The following is a 14,635-nucleotide window of genomic DNA, read 5'->3' as shown; positions in this document are numbered from 1 at the left end:
CAGAAGTCACCTACTTTGTTGAATATTGATCACGTGTATGCAGTTAAAATGTCTCATGATATCAAATTATGCATTTTTTAAAAGGCCCCACAATGTTTGTTAGAAAATATATATATATATATATATAAACAGCTTCATAACAACCAATGAACTGCCAAAGCAAGTCTGGGATAAAGTTCCCCAACAGCTTAGATCAGGGTGTGATTATAAAACTATATCCCAAATTTTGATCATCCTCTGATTGTCTTTTAAATCTATTACTATAACATGCGGATAATGTATCAGAGTCTATGAAGTAGCAGATCCACAGCTGAGATAGAAGAAACTCTATGGTGAAAACTGTAACCCGAATGCTCCATAGAATCTTACTTTATGTAGAAGTAATGCAAAGAAAGCCATTAACGGCGGCAACAACAACAAAAAATACACATCACATTTGGCATTTTGTAAATGGCTTGTGGGCGGACAAAGCAAACGTGGAAAAAGGTTGCATGAGAAATTTAACTTTTTAGCCTTCACGCTAAACATGGTGACAGAAAACCAGATTTGCTGATCCTTTTGAAAACACCATTCCATAGTAAATAATGGTGGTAATAGCATCATATTGTGATCATGCTTTTTTTCTCAGCAGGAATGATGGTGTCAAGTACAGGGCAACTGTAGAGGAAAGCCTGCTTTATTGTGCAACGCTAGACTGGGGTAGAGGTTCACCTTCCAGCAGGACAGTAGAGTTTTACCCCAGAAGAGTCAAACCTGTTATTGTAGTCAAATGTTCTACCAAATGAAGGGATACCTTGGATTTTCACTCTCTTGAATTACAGTAGCTAAAAAGTTTTCAGCATCTGACACATTTCTGGCAGTACAGTACACAGTAATGATGTAGCAGTTGGCAGGGGGACACAGTGCGTAGTAGTGGACCAAGCATCTGACACTCCCAGAAGTGTCAGATGCTGAAGGCGCTTCAGTCGGTGTTGCTCCTGGCAGCAGGACAGGTAAATATCAATAGTAAATATTTTCTTTTACTGGTTTTTATTTTCAAAATATGGAAAAGTTCACTTTGGTGTATACTTGTGCTAGGAAATTTTAGCAAGTGAAACATTGTCACTTTGAAATGATAATTACTATTAAACCTATGAATGCCACATGCCTTATAATTTGATAGAGCAGTGGAACAGCTGTATCATATGCGCTGAGCGAACTATTGGCGCTTTCTAAATACTGTATAATAATAATATGCTAATCTGGCCAGGTTTCAGTTCATGGTAGTCAGTTCAATGAAAGATGTTTCCAGATTGGGTCCTTTGTATAGTATTTTTTACCTTATTAAAATGGTTTAAAATAGGACATTTTTACCTTAATGCATTTCCTATATCACCCCCTCAGCTCCCTCAATACTTACCTATCTCGATCCAACGCTGTGCCGAAGTGAAGCAGTGTTGCTGTCTCTTCCTCTCCTCAGAGGACTCAATGAGAACATTGGGAGCCATTGGCTCCTGCTGCTGTCAATCAAATCCTGTGGAGGGATCTGGGGCAGGGCTGAGCCATGCTGTGTGTGTCTATAGATGCACACAGCCCAGCTCAGGAGTGTGCCTGAAGATGTGCCCATATAGGAAGCAGCTTCCTATGGTGGCGGACTGCGAAGGGGAAGGTTCGAGGTCACTCTGTGCAATACCTTTGCACAGAGCATGTAAGTATACCATATTTAATATTTTAATCAACAAATATTTAAATAAGCCTAATTGCAGTGTCTTAAAGTGATAGTTAAGGGTTTTTTTTTCTAATAACAAACACATCATACTTACCTGCTCTCAGCAGTGGTTTTGCAAAGAGCAGCTCAGATCCTCCTCTTCTCAGGTTCCCCCCCCCCCCCCGCCAGCACTAGTGGCCCCTCCCTCCTGTAGGGTGCCCCCACAGCAAGCAGCTTGCTATGGGGGCACCTGCTGCTCCGCGTGTCCATTCACACACAGATCCATGGCTTGACCCAGACTCTCTCTTTCTTCTCATTGGCTCACTGGCTGTGACTGAAAGCAGCGGAACCCAATGAGGAAAGGATTGCCGAGACTCCACTGCACATTGCTCTATCGAGAGGAGGCTTAGGTGAGTATTAGAGGGGGCTGGGGGAGCTGCTGCACAAAGAAGGTTTTTCACCTTCATTTATTTATTTATTTCAGGTACTTATATAGTGCTGTCAATTTACGCAGCACTTTACACATATTTATATTAAACATTCACATCAGTCCCTAACCCTCAAGGGGTGTACAATCTAAGGTCCCTAACTCACATTCATACATATGCATATTAGGGCCAATTTAGGCAGGATCCAATTAACCTACCAGCATGTCTTGGGAGTGTGGGAGAAAACCGGAGCACCTGGAGGAGACCCACGCAAGCACAGGGAGAACATGCAAACTAGATGCAGGAGGCGCCATGGTCAGGAATCGAAACCATGACCCATTTACTGCAAGGCAGACGTGCTAACCACTAAGCCACTGTGCCGCCCAGCATTGAATGCATGAAGGTAAAGAACCTTGAGCATTTACAACCATTTTAAAGGAGAAGTGTGGGGGAAAAAAAAAATAATAAACATCTGTATTCACCTATGGCTGCAGCATTGGTCCCCCGCTGGCTCTAAGCCCAAGGACTGAATGATCACACGAGCACTGATCATTCAGTTCTTGGTCATCTCTGAGCAGAGAGCAGTGACTGTCAGTGATCACTCCCCGCTCTGCTTCTTCAGCACTTATTGGAACACCAGACCAGGGACCAGACACCAGGGAGGGAGCAAGAGCGGCTGGCTTGGGTTCTCAGCAGCACTGAGGCTGAGCCAGCTTTCAATCAGGCATCTGGGTGGATCCCAACATTATTGTCAGGATCCCACCAGAGTTTGCCTGCTGTTGGCTGATTTTGAGTCACAGGAATGCAAATGTATTTGCACTCCTGTGTCCCACAAGAGAAGTGTGACAAAAAAAAGCTCTGGCCATACTTCTTTTTTAAGAGGAATTGTATGGTATGCGTTGATGATGAAACCTGATAATGCTTTTAGTTTGCAGTCATCCAAATCTTGTCGTATTGCTGGCACTCTTGTGTTGTGCATGCACATGAGTTTTTAGTTTTTTGTTATGTTTTACCTTTCCCTATCTTCATGGGTCTATCTGCTGACTAGCCTATCTCTTTTCATAGAGGTGATTTCCAGCTGCAGTTTTACTATTGGTACTTTGGTAGTTGCATTGTAAAACCTAGTGGTTAACGTATTAGGGCTCCTAGTGCTGCCTATTCCTACAACAGTGATAATTTCACTTCTACTTTTTTTGCCCTTTTGAAGGTAAAACGATACATATAAAAGACAGTATTCTTTTCCAACACTTTCAGTCTAAATTGTCTATTTTTATTCTTTTACCTACAAGGTGACCCCCAGTTGGACTCCTTCAGGCTGCTCCCCCACATACACAGATACAAACACACACTTCCCATCAGCTTACATTGTGTCAGTGGATAAAGCTGTTCCATTCACATTTTATAGAACCCATAGGGCTCTACTACATTTACAGCTGAGATTGTGTTTCTCAGTCCTTGCAAAACAAAGGCGATGTAGACCTCTCTAAGGAGCTTTTAGCAGAAGAGCACTTTTGGATTAACATGGAAGCCTTCTCTTAAAATGATATTGTCTTCAATTAAAAAGCCACGCAGGATGCTTCGTGATTTCTGTAGATGGCTTTTAGCAACCCTTGGATACTCGGAGTAGTAGGTGCAGACTCGCTTTCACCAAGCAGCCCTCAGGCAGGTCAGGTGATGGAAGCAAACTGTATAGCTCTAGCATGGAGTTCACTTTGTTTAACTCAAAAGCTACTAATTGATAATTTTTATTGCTGTGCACTATGGAGCTGTAACATAATTTAAACATGGTATCTGTAAATGAAATGTATTTATGCCAAAACCAAATTACTTTCATTGTAACTAACTTTTTTTCATTTTACTTGCAGTGTGACAGCGAAAGTGATATCGACGATAAGGTAAAACTGAATTCTTGTATTTATTGTAGCTATAATAGGGGCCATTTATTAAACTTCTACAGGATAAATGCCAAGCTGTTTATCCCACTGCGTGTCTCTTTCCTGAAGTGTAATCCAAATTAATGAAGTAAATAACCAATAACATTGCTCATGTTAGTACAGAAATAAAGTTTTTAGTCTGGATAAATTTTGTGTCAATTTTGTGTGATCTGAAGCAAGTTGTAATGAAATTGATCATTTGAAAAAAACATGCTGGAAAAGGCTGTACAGAAATGACCAGCATTTTTCAGCATTGCTCAGTATCAGCAAACCAATTGTAAAATTACCAACTTCTGTGTATGTGCAGACCATTCTATAATCCAATTTAGCCTTGTAAAAAGATGGTTACATTGATTTTGTTGTACCCAAAATGCAGCAAGGCCCCCATTGTCCGTTGGGCAAACCTTTAAAATCTAGGATACATTTTGACAGTATGTAGCTTTTTTATAGGGTACTCAGCCTGGCTCCCCGGTTCTTTTTTTCTTATTGAAATATTTATTGGTATTCAGTAGTACAGTAAGTCGCTCAGAAAATATTATAGGGTTCCCTGATGTGATAGTTAATTTTTTGTCTGCCGACATTTTTTAGAAAAGCTGTAGCTATCTAGTATGTCTCTGATTCAGTTAAAATGCATTCTTGCTTTTTTATATTCTGACAACACTTCTAAGCCTTTTGTCTGATTCAGGCTTAGTACAGGCAAAGGGTGCAGTAAGCCATAGCAACCAATCAGCAATTATCTTTTATTGTTCTGACTGCTCAAGCAGCAAAGGTGATTTCAGATTGCTTGCTATGGGTTGCTGCAGTGTGCACATCATCATCTGTGTTTGCCGGCATAAGCCTGTCGGTGTTCATTTGTGCCTTTTCATGCTGTTTTAATTTAGCACTTTACAGAACCAGTGTGCCTATTTATCCCTAGCCGGACAACATGTCGATAATACATTGAGAATCATTTTTTCTTTATGTTTTTCAAGTTGCTACAGTTATTGTACTTAAAAACTAATTTCAGAATGTTCCATAAAAGATTATTAAAATAGAAAAGAAAATGGCAGCACAACCGTTGTTTACAAGTGCTTTTTTCCTGGGCTAAATAATTCTTGCAAAACCAAAAGCTCCTAACAGCTGATGTTTTTTTTCCTTCTGGGGTTAAAACCTTTTTTTCACAATCGAATAGACTAAAAGCAATTGCTCAGAAGGCTGTTTAAAAGATATGCCTGTCAGAGTTGAGATGAAGTTGTAAGTGGCATGTAGTTTTATAATACAGCTCTGCTATTAATGATTGTCTAAATTACAGCGGCAGGCCCAGCCAGCTGCATTACATTGGAGACTGACGTCCGCTAGATTAGGTTTGACTTCACCTTGTAGCGGAGAAATTGAAATCTGAACAACATTGATTAGCTTTCAGAATGTGAGATCGGAGGTTACCTTCAGGGGAGGCTGCATTGTGTGTGACTGGTAAGTCAGTGTCACAAGCAGAGCACAAAGTAATAGAATTCCATATTGTGATTACTCTATTTCCTTGCCTTTCTGCTCTGCAGTTGTAGAATTTTCGTTCCATAGCTATCGGTATTAGGCTTGTTTCAAGCTTGCATCTGCTAACATTAGAACAGTTTTTTTCACATTGCACTACATGCGTACTCAGACAGGTTAAAGCCAACTATTCATTAGAAACTTAAAGTGTTACCAAAGGCAGATTTTTTAAAAATTAAAATAACAAACGTATTATACTCACCTTCTCTGTCCAGTGGTATTGTGCAGAATGGCCTCAATCCTCTTCTTCTCAGGTCCCGCTCTGGCGTTCCTGGCTCCTCCTATTCTTTTTGTGTCCCCATACCAAGCTGTTTGCTACAGGGCAAACGCTGCGTGCTCGCTCACGACCTGTGTATCTACAAAGCCACGCTCTATAGATACACACAGCGAGACTTAGCCCCAACCCCCCCCCCACTTCCTCTTAACTGCAATTGATTAAACAGCCAATGGCTCCAGCTGCTATTCAAGTTACTGTGTGGGAAGGAAGAGTAGGAAGAAGAGATAGAGACGCGCACAGCGCTGATCTCTTCTCCCCTCTCTTCCCCTTCACACAGGGATGGTGGAGCACAAGGAAACTGAAAACTTTTTTTTACCTTAATGCAAGCAATGCATTAAGGTAAAACTCACTTTAAAATGGAAGTTTCTACCATCAGATCCTATCAATGTTTCTTTTCTGTGTCCTGCTAATCTCTAAGCCAAAAATCCTCATCTCTACCCCCTTCCTTCCAAATACCCCAGTATGATGCATACTCATTTTAGAGAGGTACTGTATGTGCCCATTGCATTGTTGGATGTTGGGCCAAAATTTGCATACTTAACACCCATATTTTGGGGCACTGGATCCATAGGCAAAAGCTTTGCCTCGTACTGAAGGTATATAAATGCACCATATAATTTTTCTAACGGCAGTTTCTAACATGCACAGATTGCACTGACTTACAATGTGCTTACATGCACCTTACACATTGTAGGGCAGGTTTTGGTATATTTCACTTGTTCCTAGCAGCCTTCTGGGTGAATCTTTGTTGGCCCTAAACTGAAGACTACAGGAATGCAGGTCTGTGCTTGGTTTAAGCTCTGCTTACTTATGAGGGCTTTTAATCTTCATGCTTCACTACACATAGTGAAGCATGACCAGGAGGTTGCATAGAATCCCAGCCCATGGTAGCAGGAGGAGCCTGCTTAAAGTGTCAGTGGTGTTGCCCTAAATATTTTTATTTTTTTCTATTGTGTGTTCTCATGTGTATTTTATAAATTATAGTCTCTATCATTTCCTTCTGAAGTACCTGGTGGATTCTGCCTGCCTGTCACTTTTCTTCCTTGTTCTAAACTGACCACATAAAGCACAGAAGCTTAAATGTGTTAGCATCATTGTCAATTTTTATCCTTTGGCTGACCATTCACAGGTACAGGATGCTGGGCAGACACACAGCATGCCTGTATTGGGTAGTTGGTTCAGCCAACATGCCCCCTGGCTAATCACAGCCTACCTGTGGCACACACCCTTCTTCCAATCACAGCCAGTCTCCAGCGCACAGCCTGCATCTTGGCTGAACAGATTATAGAATACAGGAACACTGCATGTCTGCACAGTGTCATGTAACCCCCCCCCCCTACTATCCCGGCCCTCCCCTGTGAATGTGCATGGAGTACATGGTACCCCTACTCATTCACCAAAAAAGTGTAAAAAGTAAATAAAAACACAACACAAGTTTTTGACGAGACTTTTATTAAAAAATTAAAAAATAAAAAAGACCCCTGGTGTAGTTCTATCATCAATCACAATGCCCGCCACCACCGTCGACCTGAAAAAAGAGAAAAAAAATCAAACAAACCTCTGGTCCTGACGAAGGCTCATGCCTTCGGCCAGCTCCGCCCACTCTTATATCACTAAGGGGTGGGGACTGGACCCCGCCCCCTTGTGATGTCACCGACATGGGGCATGCTGGATTTTTAGTTTCCTATAAGCCAGCAGCCCCCTGCCCTCAGACTCCCACAACCACCGATCAGGGTTGTGGGAAAAGAGGCCCTTGTCTTCATCAACATGGGGACAAGGTGCTCTGCCCCAAAGCAACCCCCCCCCCCATGTTGAGGACATGTGGCCTGGTATGGTTCAGGAGGGGTTAGAGTGTGCTCATTCATCCCCCCTCCTTTCCGGACCTGCAAGACTGCACGCTCGGTTAAGGGCTTGGTATGGATTTTGGGGGGGACCCCACACCATATTTTAAATTTAATTTTGGCATGGGGTTCCCTTAAAATCCACACCAGACCCAAAGGCCTGGTATAGATTGAAGGGACCCCCGCGCCATTTTTTTTATTGCCGGCAATGTTTTGGGTATTTTTACATTTAGCGGTCAGTGGGGAACCCCTGCTGGTAAACGTTACTGCTACTAAAAGCTTATAAATGTCTGTGTGCATGTACACATAGAATATGGAGGGCTGTTTGGAAGCAGTAAAAAAAAAAAAAAAAAACGCCTGACGCCCCTAAGTGGCTGCAAAAATGCCCTGTGTGCATGTGGCCTAAAAAAAATATCTCCTGCAGCTGGGCTTTGCCTGCACTTCCAGGGTTATTTGCTTGTTTTGTCTAGGGGAGAGGAGAAACCGTTTTGCTTACCGGATCCTCCACTCCCCCTGTAGACTGCTCTCCCCAGGATCCAGCGATAGACTGTTCTTTGGCATCCTCACTTCCATAGCAGGGCTATGGATCTTGCTGTGGTCTTGAGGACATCAGGACCCTAGATTGGTGGAGCGCAGGGGTGCAGAAGCTGTTGAGAGGAGTGAAGGATTGGGTAACTATAGATATTAAGGAGCAGTTAACAGTTGCTTCACCACCTTCACTAAGCTCTGTAGAAAATTTCTTTGTAGAGTGCACCTTCACTTTCAAAGTGAACAGTGTATTTCCCTTTTAGTAAATCAACCTCTAGGTGTACAATCACAACAGTTAATCTTGGTAAAGGATGGCTGGATGAAAGTTTATCTGGTGCCTTACAAAATTCTTTCTCATTTTAGTACTACTTTTTAATTAGTCTTAATTATGAAGTTCAGTTTACAGAGTTCTTGTTTATTTTGCCTTGAACAAGGTACCCAAAATTCTTGTTATTGGCTTACTTTAAAGGCTTGTTTTGCTGCTGAAAGTCTGGAATCACTTTAGTGCACACAATATAGCTTTGTTGATATGATTACAGGTAAGAGAGCAGTTACAGAATACCAACCACATCCATATTCTGCAGTCATCCTAGAGCTCAGGAACATTTCACTAAATTGAGGAGGCTTCAGAACGTGTCTTGCTGAGATGCATTGTTATTCTCTTCTACCATTTCGGCCCCATGTGCTCTAAACATCACTACGGAATATATATACCTCCTTTAATAGCAACAACAGCATTAACAGACAGCAATTACCCTTCATTTTCTGGAACGATAAAGTCTCCATTAATTCAAGATTTATGTAGTTATAGCATTTAGCTCAGAAATAACACCGCAGAGAATTGGGTTATACACATGTAATGAGAGAGCTCATGGCATACTTTAGTGAACATTAACATAATAGAGTAATATAAACCATCAACACTCCCACTTATTGTCTCTTACCTGCTTTTTAGCATGGCAGAGGAGTGCAGTATGAAAACATATTTCATTAACAGCTTCCTTCAGTGATAGAAAGCTGTCCTAGACATACTTTGTGGATAATGATTTATTCTCAGAAGAGGAACATCTCCACAAGAGTCCACAGTGCTGTCCTTTTTAACTCCCAGCAAAACCCCTGAAATCAGAAAAGGACATAATGTATATGTACTGCAAGAATAATCACACATTAGTAGCAGTGGTACACTACACACAGCACAGCCTTATACAGGACTAGCATATTGTGCATGGCCCTATACATTATTATGTTCAGTTGATAATACAGACATGTCCATAATACAGGGCTGCCCATGTCTAAAGATACAATGCTGATATTGCCTTTGGTATGCACCCTGTATTGTGCATATGACATCTGTTCATTCCATGGAGATTTGTTTGTGTGGATATAAATACTGGGGTATCTTCCTGATGTTCATTGGAACTGAAGAAGTAGCTTGGATAAGCTATGAAACATCTTCACCATTGTTGAACAAGTACAGTTGAATGCGACTAACTACTGCTAGCTATACCTGGATAAATGAGAACTTTCACAGACATTAGAGCCTTGTATCTGGATCAGCTGGCTGTGTGCCACCCCAGCTATGGTCTATGCGGAAATCAAGCCCTGGCAATATCCATGATAGGAATTTGATATTTGGGCTATACCACATAGCTCTATTTGGTAGACAGTGTAGATTACACAGCTCATATCTGTGTACATGCAACTGAATGTTTTTAAACATAGCAGAAAAAAAAACAATAAGTGAATCAAGCAGCTAGGCCCACACAGGAGTTAGCACCCAAAAAAGCTGCATGAAAACATAACATGTACAAACCAATACAGTTTAATAAGAACCACATAGGGGTTGATTTACTAATGCTAAATAGGCTGTGCACTGCAAGCGCACTGTAAGTGCAGCTGCTCTAGATCTTAGGGGAACATGCAAGGAAAATAAAAAAACAGCATTTTTGCTTGCACATGATTGGATGAAAGAAATCAGCAGAGCTTCCCCTCCGATATAAAGCAACTGCACTTGCAGTGCACAGTATATTTACCTTTAGTAAATCAACCTCATAGTGTGTGGCTTGAGCACAGAAAACACGACATCAAAACAAAGTGTTACCCAAGGAAAACTCAGATTTCCTAATAAGAGTAGTATACCAAGGGCCCCAGATGAAGAACAAAGGAGCATACCCATTTGTAACCATATCAGTAGTACAGTATGATTCTTATGTCAGAAGGTGAGTGCTGTTGCCATTAAGGCATCATCTAGCCAATGTGGCCAGACTTCAGAGAACTTCTCAGGCAACACATATTACTGTAGGTACCCGATATATTCGCAGGTTGGAATTCACAAGTTGCTTCCAAAATTGGATGGTAGGATGAGAAGACTTTTTCCAACACATCATATTCGTAACACACCTTCCTGGCATATAATAGGTAGAGACTAAGGAGTTTTCTCTCTACCACGATGGGAACTAAGTCCTCCACAAGAGCCAACAAGCAGATCATGGGTGAGATCTGGGCCACAGCATTAACATTACTTATGATATTGTTCCAGTATTCGGAGATAGCCAGGCAGGCCCAAAATATATGAAATAAATCACCGTTTATTTGAGCACATCACTCAGCCTGTGAAACCTGGATGGGGTGAAATATGCACGATGTAGGTTTTGAATTGTATATGTTTGTTTCTGGTAGACACAAAGTCACCCAGGTCAGGAATATCTACCTGCCAATTTTGTCTGAGGTTGAACAAATCTGGAATGGCAGCCATGATGAGTTGTTGGTGTAGGGCCAAAATTGGCTTTTGGATATTGGTTGCCTTAATTAGTAGTTTGAGGTCTGATCCATTTGGCACTGAGGAAATTGACCACTGTAGGCACGCTAAACTTGTAGGTGTATAAAATAATAAGAGGTTATAATATATTTGGAACAAAAGAAAACAAACAGCGATCCTCTGCAATATGCTCCAACGTTCTCATTTAAAATTTGGCCCAACTGTGAGGGTCAAGAAGCAAATAAAAATAGGGGAGGGAAGGAATATTTCATAAGGGAGTATTTGGAGAAAGAGAGGATGAGGCAGCAATTCAAATTGGAGTTCCATTTGCCAGTGTAGTTGGATTGGAAGGGGTAAGAGTATAGGGGGCTTTCAGACCTCAGTATAGCAGGAAACTGAATGCAAAACGGCAGCCTCCAGCATGGTGGAGGCATTGTAAATGTTTGGATATAGCCAACAACGTGCCATTACCAGTTGAGTGACCGAGAAATATTTCTGGCAGTTTGGCACTGCCAGTCCACCCTGAAACTTGATCTTAGTGATTGAGAGTCCCACAGAAATGACATAAACAACTGGGTGTGTTGCGTAAAAAAGGATTTGGAAAACTATAGAAAGGAACTGCAAAACAGGTAAATTAATTTTGGAAGAATTTTTAATTTTAGCAGAGTAATGCAGCTAATCAGTGAAAATGGCAGGTTGAGCCATACCTTCTGTTTAGTTTTAATATTTTGCAATACAGGGAGATTTAGAGCAAAGCTGGCCACACATTAAACAAAATTTGGCCGAATTAGTGGCACCCGCCCGTTGGTCCGCATTCCTCTGTGTGGGTGGTATGGCTGCACAAATGTTTGTGCAGATCCGCATCGGCACCACCCACACATATGTGAACCTAGCCTAACAGACCTTTCCTGCTTGTTGTAAAGGAAATTGTGCAAGATATCTGGTTGTGGAAGAACAAGTCTAGAACTGTATTGAGGCTGGAATATAGCAAGGCAGTTTAGTTTAGCTCTAGCATCTAATGCCAGGCCTGAATTGTGCTATGTCTGAAAATGTTCTGAACATTACAGAAATAACCCTGTGATGCAGAGTCCATTCATCATGGTTGGTGCACCTTGAACAAGTATGCAGGGCAGAAATTCACTGCTGGATACTTCTTTTTGCATTGTGGCACACAATGTAGTAGGGTGGGAATTCACATCACTGGATTGTTCAAAAACCCTGCATTGTTATCCTTACAAGTTCTCTTTGAGATATCTTAAAAGAGGACTACTGTAAAGGTAAAATTTACACATGGATGTACATACTATCAGGTAATGTGCACTTGGAATTTCTGATTGTTTGTGAGCTGCAGTACATGTGTGCAGCACAAGTTCTATGCAGAGGATTGTCTGTCTGTAAGTGAATCAAGCTGAACGGAAAATAAGGTTCACTAGTGGTCTAAACTGCACTGTGTGTCATGACTATGTGGGAGAAAAATGTTGTGGGTAGGTTTTATTTGCACATAAAAATATTACGGTATTTGTTTTTTCAATTACTGCAATAAAAAAGGCTTGGGTGAATAGTTTTTTCTGTTAGAACTTGTAATATTGAGTTTTGAACCTTGCCTGCAGTTGTCCTTTAAATATACATTTTCACTACAAACCTGGGAAACATATAATGTATATACAAATACCTTTGTGAAGTTAAAGAAAACCAAGAGTATTTTGGTCTGCATTTTTCTTCTTCCGATGCCTTCTGTGAGGTGCTTATCACTTTCACAATACAAAATACCTCAAAATGACTGCCTGAAGTTTTTATGGGTTCCCATCTGCCAGGGATTGAAATAATGGCTCTCCATGGACCGCTCTGTAGGTAGCATCAATATGTAAAAGTAGTGTGTTTGTTTTATCCTATTTTCTAAGTTTCTTCGAAGAGACAATATAGAATATTCAGATGTATGTACACAACCAGTCATCTGAAATATTTCAACACTAGAGCAAACTTCCCATATCTGCAATTTACTGGCTAGTTCTGTATGGAGGTCACTCTTACTGAGCTCAGCAATAAATACAAAGCCTGTGTGCTCTTTAAACTAGTTCCTGTGCAAGTGTAGGTTTGTTCTCATGTAACACAAAATGGGCAGTTAGCAAGCCCATGAAACCTTTTGTATTTCAGGTGAATTTTTAGAGCGACTATGAGCAGTTATCAAATTGTCAATGAGTATCGACTTGTGTGTCCACCTTAGACGATCGCTGTCTCTCATGAGGACTCTTATATACTGCCCCTGGGAGCTGATAATTATAGTGGTGGAAGGTTGTGTTTACTAGGCCTAAGAACTCATTTATGCTAATGTGTTTTTAATGTGATTCTTACTGCATGGGACCAGGGAGAATCCTGCCTTACACTGCCCTTAAGGCACACTAAAAGCTGTCTTCTGTATCATTGCTGCTCAACAATTGCGGTCAAGTTTTTACTCCATGAGGAAAGTTCTATACTGTTCTAATTCTAGATCTGGGAAATTTTATCCTGTCTGTGTGAGTACTGATGAAAGGGAAGTGGTGTTGCCCCTGAAATGTGTTGTATGTTTTTATATTCCTTTTTAACCAACAAAAAAGTATCTTGGACTCTCATTCCTTTCTATAATTGTGTGTTCTGTGTCTGAAAGGCAACTGTTACGCAGCTTGTTATAAGTTAAAGCAGAACTTTACACGTAACAGTTTGATCACAATTATGGTTCTTTAACAAAATTACATACATTCCACATTAATAATTGTGCTACCAAAATTAGTGTGTGCTGTAATTTGCCTCCAGTTTTGTTCCTGTTTCTTCTTGCTGTAGGCCATCATTTTTTTGAAGCCCAGAGCAGACAGTTCTTTATTGGAAACTCTCCTTGGTCTCACAAACTACAGTATATGCAGGGATGTTGAATTTGTATCACCCGACGCCCAGGACATGTAGTTCCGGGCGTCGAGCATGTAGCTTTTATCAACCTTTAGCCCTGCTCGCCAAGTCTCCCGGGCTCCACTTGCCCATCTGCAGGGCCCGGGACTGGCTCAGTGTGCGCCACTCCCCTCCCCTTCTTGTCCTGACTCAGAAGTGACGTTTGACGTCACTTCCAGGTCCCCATTCACAGATTCCCCCCCTTTGAGGCCAGGAAACAATGTAATGCAGTGTGATGTACACTGCATTACATTCAGTGGAGCACAGGAGAGACATGCAAGGTCTTTTAGACCCTGCATGTCTCATTAAAGAGAAACTGTCACCAAAAAATCATCACATGTGATGAAAAAAAAAAAAGTTGAGCAGAAAAAATATTTTTTAATAGTAAAAAATTCAAAGATGCACATGCCGGGGCGCCTACGCATGAAAACGTTGATTGCGATACACATGTTACATATCATCACGCACGCCAGAATGAGAGCAATTCTAGCACCAGACCTTCTCTGTAACACTAAACTGATGACCTATAAGGGTCTTTAAAAGGGTCGCCTATAAAAAATATAGGGTACTGAAGTTTGTCCCCATTTCACGAGCCTACGCAAATTTAAGGTTTGATATGTATTTACTCAGTGGAACGTCATCTTTTATATTTTACAAAAAGAGGGTCGTTTATTGCTTTTTGGTGCCCTGAAATTAATTTTGTGTATTTTTTACTGACATTTTGCGTTTCCTAGAC

At 41.1% G+C, this 14,635-nt stretch overlaps 1 protein-coding gene across 1 annotated transcript in view; it reads left to right on the top strand.

Annotated features, from left to right (window-relative positions):
- The window catches only part of LOC149466441 (fibrosin-1-like protein), a gene marked incomplete at its 3' end in the record, with an annotated part of 581,440 nt that extends 577,430 nt beyond the window's left edge, over nucleotides 1-4,010 (top strand). Inside the window, exon 6 of the mRNA XM_089672498.1 lies at nucleotides 3,981-4,010. Within this exon, the coding sequence (XP_089528624.1) occupies nucleotides 3,981-4,010 (30 nt within the window). The remainder of the gene's footprint in view (nucleotides 1-3,980) is intronic.
- Nucleotides 4,011-14,635: the final 10,625 nt, after the last annotated feature.

The sequence above is a fragment of the Staurois parvus genome, unplaced genomic scaffold, assembly GCF_062004578.1.
Source record: "Staurois parvus isolate SC_StPar_1 unplaced genomic scaffold, SC_StPar_1.0 ptg000129l, whole genome shotgun sequence".
In the NCBI taxonomy this organism is placed as follows: domain Eukaryota; kingdom Metazoa; phylum Chordata; class Amphibia; order Anura; family Ranidae; genus Staurois; species Staurois parvus.
This window is presented reverse-complemented; position numbering and strand designations above follow the sequence as displayed.